The sequence below is a fragment of the Chrysochloris asiatica genome, unplaced genomic scaffold (genome assembly GCF_000296735.1).
Source record: "Chrysochloris asiatica unplaced genomic scaffold, ChrAsi1.0 scaffold00014, whole genome shotgun sequence".
Lineage (NCBI taxonomy): Eukaryota > Metazoa > Chordata > Mammalia > Afrosoricida > Chrysochloridae > Chrysochloris > Chrysochloris asiatica.
In genome coordinates, this window is record NW_006408532.1 from 7,364,954 (window position 1) to 7,373,276 (window position 8,323).

Here is an 8,323-nt window from a genome sequence, read left to right on the forward strand (position 1 = left end):
TGTCCGATGGATCTTGGCTGAAAGCAGAGAATATCAGAAGGATGTTTACCTGTGCTTTATTGACTACGCAAAGGCTTTTGATTGTGTGGATCAGATCAGTTAGTGGGTTAGAAATACTGATCTCTTAACCACTAGGGCTCCTGATTGACACGTTGTTGTTGTTAAGTGCTGTTGAGATGGTTACAATACATAATGACCCTGTATAGGGGTTCTGAGGAGCAGCTGGTGGGATTGTACTACAGACCTTGCAATTACCAGTCCAGTGCTTATTATTCTACAGAGCCACACCAGGACTCTGTATTGTTGTTAAAGCTGTCTAGATGGTTTGATTTCTAATGGCCCTGTGTAGGGTTTACAAGGAACAGCTGGTGGGTTTTACTGATAACCTTTGGGTTAGCAGTCCAGTGCTTATTCTACAGTGCCACAGCAGAACTCCAGGACTAGGTGTAGTAGGGATTTTAATAGGTACTGGTTCAGTGAATATAAGAACACTGAGACATCATCAACAATTCTGTTTTGAAGGCTAGGGAGATTTACATAGATGTTTGATCTAGGTGTTGAAGCAGGAAATTTATATTGGGTAGCAAGAAGCACATCTCTTTCAATTATGATGGGAAGATTTAAGAGTAAGGAAAGCTCAAGATGAGAGGAGGGGATGCAGAAGAGGAAAAGGTTTAGAAAAGCCACAATGAGGGGAGGAAATGTTTAGAAATAAACAGAACAATTGCTGGGCAGTGAGGACTCAGCTTAAAGTGGAGGCCTCTGTCTCTACACTGTGGAGTGAGTCTTTGCAGAGCCCTAGTTGGGAATCCATCATTTATTCAACAGGAAGAAAATGAAAGGGTCAAGAGAGTAGAGGGCTCCCTGACATTGAAGAACAAATATGGTAGCCACTTGGCTGTTAGGAGGCAGAAAAGTAAATCTCAATAGGAAATGGGCGCGCCACAATGTAAGACTTCAGATGGAATCGTTGTGTGATCCTAGAAAAGGGTGGTTGATGGGGTGAGGCCACTAGAGATGATTTCAATGACTTTATGGCCCATTATTGTAAGGTGCTCTTGTAGCGTAGTGGTTAGGAATCGCGCAGCGAACAGCAAGGTCAGCAGTTCGAAACTACAAGCTGTTCCACGGGTTTCTCCCGTAAAGATTTACAGCCTTGCAGGAACGGACTCCACTGGACTCAGCCACCACCATTGTAAGGGTTGTCCATGAGAACTGAGAATGTTAAAAGTCTCCCAGAATTCAGGGCGGCACCCTGAGCCACGTGACAGCGCCCCCATGATTGGTTGGTTGTGATGCAGAGCTGAGATGGCCGCCCAAGGTGAACCTAAAAGGGGCAGGTATGTACACAGTGCAGCACAGTGTGCGGGAGTTATGGTGATGAGCGAGGGGAATGATGACTTTTTGGGCAAGGGTACAAGTAACAGGAGGAGGATCTGTGTGATTTGCAGAATCTGACTTTATTTCTGCACTTATAGCAGTTTAGAGACAAGTCTAAGTCTGAGATCCTGCTACTGTGACACTTTTCTGAGCGGGTTAGTTTTAAGGCACCTTTAAATTATAGGAATGAGGAGGACTGAACCAGTCTGTTCCGACTCAGAAGGCTGAAGAAGGGGAAAAAACAGCGGAAGGTAGAAGCCCGGCTCTGAACCGCTGGGCAAGACGGGGCTAGACGCCGCAAGCCCCAGCAAAAGGCGTCGCATGTCTCCATGACCACGGGGAGCGTGGCCCGGAAGTAGGCGGAGCTTCTGGTGGGGCGGGGCATCTCTGTGACGCCTAGGGTTGGGCCTAAATGGCGAAACCCGTGCGGCTCACGGGGGGGTTTGAACTGGCCAATGGGCGAGCTGCCGACGGGGTGTCGGAAAAGGAGGCGGAAGCGGGGAGGAGTCGCCGCTGGAGCTGGACTGCATCCGCCGCGGCGTCTCCATGGCACGACCCTGGCCTCCGACTTCAACGACTTCATAAGGAGGCGTTTCTGGGCGCAGCCGTGTCGCTCCTGGTGAGAGGCCGCCGGCAGACGGGACTCAGGGCGCTCCCGGGTGCTCTGCGGCCGCCGCCTGGCTCCGTCCCCGCGGGGGGGAATCGCTCGCCTCCCGCTCTTTGGCGAGGCTGCTCTCCCTTAGGGTCACCTGGTCCTCCTGATGCCGCAGGGGTTGCCCCCACTACCAGCCCTCTGGCGCGCACGGCCCGCTCCGGTCAGAATCTAAATTCCCTGCCCCGCCCACTGGCGCGGGGCTTCTCCTTCTGCTAACGGGCGGGCTGGCAGGCCTCCCTTTCTGCTGCCCTCTGGCAGGGCTCCGCCCTTCTCTCTATGGGCAAAAACCGACAGACACCCTCCTGCCTGCTGGTGGGTGGTCTTTCCTCCTCTCCACCAACGGAGACTGGCCCCTGGCTCTGTTGCCTATCGGTGGTCTTGCCCCTCTCTTCCTCCCAGAGGGCCCGCAGCCCCGGGTTTCATCATCATACAGCAGTTAATGTACCCGCGCCTCGTACTCAACGCTGTCCCCCGGGAGCCGCCTCTAGGCGCCTCACTCTGTTGGAGCGGGGTTTATCAGTCCACAGGGCCTCCCGGGGCGTCCCGCCCCACTTCCTGAACAACCAGCGCCGAAACCTTAGTTCAGTTATTAACTCCCAGCCTGCCCTTGCAGAGTTGAGGGAATTTGCCTTTGCTTAGGTGCCGAGCACTCATTTTCCTTTTAAAGTCTTTGCTCCTCCCCCTTTCAAATACTATTGGCCCTCTCAGGGTATTTATTCTGCTGGGAACGCCCCTTCTCCTAGGAGACTGTTGTCTTGACTCCGCCCCGAACATCCCTTCAGCTCCCAGTGCGGGTTCCGGGCCCCTTGGGGCCTACTTGGAGCCTTATTGGTTCTCATCTGTCCTTTGCACTCCCGCCAGCAACTCAGGTTTAACCCCTTGTAGTCAACTACCTTGTAGTCACTCCTGGGTGGGGTCTGGGCATGGTGGTTCTTGTCCTCTCTGTTCTGTCTCTACCGCCCCTCCCTGGGAAGGGGAGTGACTCCCCATTTGCCTATTGGCCTCAGCTGCCCCACTGGTAGCTCAGCCTTTCCTCTTTCCCTCCACTTTGGCAGGACAGTTGCTGTGCGACTCAGAACAGTAGAGGAGCACCTCCCAAGTTTTCATCCAACTTCCACTCCCAAAGCTTCCACCCTACTCCCCTCAAAGAGGACGTTTGATGCCGGGCCCCTGAGATTCTCATTGACAAGCCCCTCTGGGTCCCCCTGAGCAGAGGCTGCTGACCCAATTGCCCACCTTTGCGGCTTTGATGCCTAGCCATGTCTGCCTCATCCTCAGGCGGCTCCCCCAGGTACTTACTGCCAATGTCGGGGGGGACCCCTCCATAGTAGGGCAGAAAAAGGTGGTCAGGGGCTCCCAGGCCAGGCTCCGGCTTTTGGAAGCTTCTCTTTTTCAACTTCCGAGTTCTGTGTTCTGAAATAGTGGTCCAAAACTATTGAAAAGCTACTTTCTAAAGGAAGGAGGAAAACACATGCAATCTCAGCTCCACCTCCCTCCCTCCCTCCCTTTCTAGGTGCCATAGCTTCCTGGCAACAAACAGGGCATTAAAGAATGGTTTGTCTCAATGGAGTACTAAACTCAGATCCTTTTTGAAAGGATGCCAAGTGTAACTAAATACAAATAATGTAGGAGGTAGATGCTACTGTCGGCAGGGACTGGTGGAATCAAGGGGGTTTGACCAGTCACCCAAAGAAGGAGAGATTTTCAAAATCTTTTGGTGAGCAGAAATATTCTGAGGAGTGAAAATTTTTGGTAATGTTTGGCTAACTAATAGAGTTCAGTAACAATTACTTTTTTTTTTCTTGTGTCAAGGTATAATATACAGCTAAGTGCTTAAAGTATCCAAGTGCCTTTATGTTGCATTTTTTATGTTGCATTATTTTCCCCAAGTATTTGTGGGGAAGGCAAGGTGATATTTTGAGGTAATGGGATGGACCAGGTCTTTCCAAGTCCCTTTCCATCCTGGACTTCTTGGATGTTGTTATATAGCGACCCTGTACAGGGTTTCCTAGGCTATAAATCTTTATGGGAGCAGAAAGCCTCATCTTTCTCCCACGGAACAGCTGGTAGTTTCGAACTGCTGACCTCACGGTTCACAGCTCGATTCTTAACCACTACGCTGCCAGAGCGCCCCTCTTGGATGTACTGCTGCCAAAATTTTGGAACCAATTAAAGTTTTGCAATTTTTACAGATCTGGTGATGGGGTCTGTATATGTATAGGCAAAGTAAATTGTATGTGGCATCAAAAAAGTAAGGAAACCAGCAACCACCAAAAAGCCAAAAGCCTAGTTTTTAGGAGGTTAAAGGGCAGCAAGTGGACTATTTAGGGCAGTATTTTCATACTCTTAGTCTTCCTTTCATGAGTTTTAGTCACTATGACTCTACTGCTCTATCTTGTGCCAGCCATTCATTCAGTGACTCTCTTCCAGGCACTGCTCTAGTTGCTTTCATCCTTGGCCAAGCTAGGCTGCTCCTCATGTGCTACATGTTTTTTTGTTCCCTGACAGGATGATAGCTGAACTTTTCAGCAAAAGGTCACAATATGTATGATACAATGGCAGGTTGAAAGACCAGCTCTGCCAGTGCCCATCAGTCTGCTTTTCCATCCCACTGTTGGGGACACCACACATGTATATTGCTTATATAGAGGGATCCACGTAATTCTAGACTGATTCTCCTAGCTGTGAAGCTGTTTGCCACAATGTGCAATGTGTATTGTCAGGAGATCTAAAATCTAAGAAGTAGGAGACCCTTGTTTTCTGTTTATAATCTGATTCTTGTGTCTGGGTATAGGTTTCCATCGTGTGGGAAGAACGGAATAACAAGTCTCACACAGAGAAAGGTCTTGAGAACACCTTGTGGAGCACCCAGTGTAACTGTGACGGTAGGTGACATGCACACAAAGCAGCTTTCTCTGGTTTGTGGCCCTGTCAGACATACTTCTGCATGTGTTTCTAGAAGCTGCCCGGGCACCTGTCATAATCTGGTTACTCTACTACGCACTCTCAAGTTTATTCTGCTGATCTTTTTTTTTTTCTTTTGTCTGTTTGAGACTGCCAGGGGATAAAGAAGTTGTCTTAATTGTATTCTTCCTGAGGAAAAAAAAAAAAATTCCCACCCGCACACCCCCTCCAAAAGGGGAAAAAAACATCAACAAAGAATGGGACTGGAAGCTGGTTGTGGGAGACAGGTGCATTGGTGGGGTTCTACCATGCTTTTTTTCTTTAGAGAGTATACTACAATCTGTTTATCCTTGGCATTTCCTCCAGCTTTCTGTTTCCCTAGTCTGTACTTGTCTGCTTGTTTGCTGCCTAATTTATTTTGCGTCCTAACCATTTTATGTGTTTCCCATGCTAATTCCCAGGCTCAGGTCAGTTAACTGCTGTAGATTGCTTCAATCTGCTTTCCAACGGTGCTGCACCAAATCCCAAGAGGAGCTTTGCATTCCAGCAGGCTTGAAAAGAGATTGAGCTCTAAAGGCTCTGGGGCCTGGTTTGAGGCTCTTTTGTAGAACCTCTGGTTTTGTGGACCCCTCCCTCTTTTGAGTGGACCTGACCTCTCCAGTGATCCTCATTTGGGATCTCCATAGGAGCCTGCTGAATGGCACTGCTACCTCAGTTCCCACCTGCATGCTGCTAGTTTATAGCTGCCCTGCTCGCTTGAAGGCTAGGCTTTCAGTGGCCCCCAGAGGCTACGAGCTTATTTTTATGCCCAGTTTACTCATCCACAGATCAACCTTTTTTATGTTGTCCTTCCCCGCCTGCCAGAAGCGAACCATGAAGGACCGCTCTTCAACTCCCCCCTTACATGTTCACGTGGATGAGAACACCCCTGTCCATGTCCACATAAAAAAACTCCCGAAACCGTCAGTGACCAGCAGCCAGGTATGAGCATGCCAGTGGGCCAAGGTATCGGCTGTGGATTAGGATGACGCCTCTTCACTCAGCCTCCTTGTACTCCTAGTGTCAAAAGTGTGGGAGACAAATGCACTGTCTTTTCATGATGAGTTGTCTATTTGGAAGGTAGGCAGAACTATCATCCGTAAACAGAAGCAGTAACTTTAGTCAGAGGCGGCTCCCCTGCAAAATTGGAAGTGGATACCACCGGAGTGATGTCTTGACCAGCTATACATGGAAATGACCCTGGGTTTGTCCGTTTCCACAGAAATCTCATAAGCGCGGAATGAAAGGGGACACCGTGAATGTGCGACGGAGTGTCCGGGTGAAAACCAAGGTACCTTGGATGCCCCCTGGAAAATCATCTGCCCGGCATGTGGGATGCAAGTGGGAGGTAGGCTCACTCTTGTTCAGGCTTTTCTTCTCGGACTGGTCAGATTCTAGCAGGCCTCAAACTCGGTATGATTCAGGGTAGGCTATAGCTATTAGAAGGAGCTCTGGTAGCGTAGTAGTTACCAATCGGGCTGCGAACCTTAAGGTCAACATTTCGAAACTACCAGGTGTTCCCGCAGGAGAGAGAGAGGCTTTCTGCTCCCATAAAGATTATAACCTTGGAAACCCTGTACAGGGTCACTATGAGTCGGAACCAACTCCACGGCACATAACAGCTAGTAGAGATCTCCTAACAGGCCCCATCTATTGAGCATCATGTTTAACACTGAACATATGCCAGGCTTCTGAGTCCTTACAGCACTGCTCTCTGGTAGCTTCTGCTGTCCGGGTTTACAGATTAGGAAACAAAAGCTAAGAGAGATGAAGTGACTTCTCTGGAGTCTCACAGAGAAGTAGTCACTTCCAAGGCAGAGGCAAGGTTAAGACTCAAAAGTGTCTCATTCCAGAGGCTGTAGCCACCTGATTATATATGAAGAGCCATAGGATATCTTTTCCCATATACTTGTTAGAGCAGCTGAAACATAATTTATATGTATATGGAGTCCTGGTGTGGTGATGTGAGTTAATTTGCCAGACTGGAAAGCCATTTGAACTGCAAGGTTGGTGGTTTAAGCTCACCAGCTGCTCCTCGGAAACCCTGTACAGAATTGACTCGACGGCTCTTAACAACAACAATATATATATACAGACATATATAAATGTCTATCTATCTTATCTATCTGGAGTCCTAGTGTGGTGCTGTAGGTTAATGCGCCATACTGCAAAGCTGTTTGAACTGCAAGGTCGGCAGTTCAAGCTCACCAGTTGCTCCTCGGAAACCCTATACAGGGTCGCTATGAGTTGGAACCGACTTGACAGCACTTCACAACAATCCATCAATCAATCTATCTATCTATCTATACATGTATGTGTACAAATTATGGAATCCTGGTGTGGCACTGTAGGATAAGCACTGCATTTCAAGGTCAGTTTAAACCACATGGTTGGTGGTTCAAACCCACCAGCCTCTGCTTGGAAATCCTACATAGGGTTGCTATGAGTCAGAACCAACTCAATGGCACTAAACAACAAAATGTGTAAATTATGCTTCAGCTACTATATGGAGTTCTGGTGTGATGCTGTGGGACAAGCATTGGACTGCCAACCACAACTTCAAGAGTTCAAACCCACCAGCTGCTCCTTAGAAACCCTACACAGGGTTGATAGGAGTCGGAATCAACTCAACAGCACTTAACAATATATACCAGGAAGTACTTATCCAAGAAAGAATTGCCTCTTTTAAAGTAGCCCCTATAGGAGACTTACATACACATTTTATATATGCCATCAAAACTATTTTTGGAACAATCCTCTGAGGGAATTCCTTATATACTGGTTATCGAGGTGCCCAAGAGAATTGATCTTTCTTTTTAGTCCCATGTCAACATGTGCTGCTTTTTCATCCATCCATCTTACCCATGCAGCATACATTTATTGGAGTTTTTTACATGCCTAGCTAACCCTGCTGATAATTGGTGTTACAGTTGTGAGCCAGCCAGACTGTCTCATTATACATTCGTTCTAATCAATCTAAGGAAACTCAGTTGTAAGAAAAGGCTAAAAAATCTTTGGCCAGGTTTTTTATAAAGACCTCATTCTCAAGACAGGTAAAAAGGCCTTTGGCCTACTCTAAGATAATGATGATTGGTCTATTTGGAAAGACTAAGTCTGTTTTTAGAAATAGTTTATTACTTATAAAATTTAGAAATCAAAAAGAAATTAATCTGAAGTTTTTAGTTATAGCCTCATGGTTTTGATTTACCAATTTGAGTCAGAGATATTGTGGGTGGGGTACTCTATGGAATAAATAGAAAGAAAGAGAGAAAGTCTTGGTGTGGCACTGTGGTTTCATTTCCTAGACGGCAAAGTTGTTTTTTTGTTTTTTTTTTTTAATTTAAG

The 8,323-nt window shown here is 47.6% G+C and overlaps 1 protein-coding gene across 9 annotated transcripts in view; it reads left to right on the forward strand.

Annotated features, from left to right (window-relative positions):
• The first annotated feature begins 1,749 nt into the window (after window positions 1–1,749).
• Window positions 1,750–8,323, forward strand: part of ODF2 (outer dense fiber of sperm tails 2) — a 52,541-nt gene continuing 45,967 nt past the window's right edge. The window contains exons 1-4 of one of the 9 annotated variants that reach the window (XM_006834829.1): window positions 1,750–1,999; window positions 3,091–3,326; window positions 4,830–4,920; window positions 6,201–6,326. In XM_006834829.1, the coding sequence (XP_006834892.1) occupies window positions 3,295–3,326; window positions 4,830–4,920; window positions 6,201–6,326 (249 nt within the window). In that variant the 5' untranslated portion in view covers window positions 1,750–1,999; window positions 3,091–3,294. Of the gene's footprint in view, window positions 2,000–2,330; window positions 2,348–3,089; window positions 3,327–4,829; window positions 4,921–5,766; window positions 5,921–6,200; window positions 6,327–8,323 lie in introns of those variants that run through there. The other 8 variants (XM_006834828.1, XM_006834834.1, XM_006834827.1 and 5 more) reach the window with 8 other exon arrangements.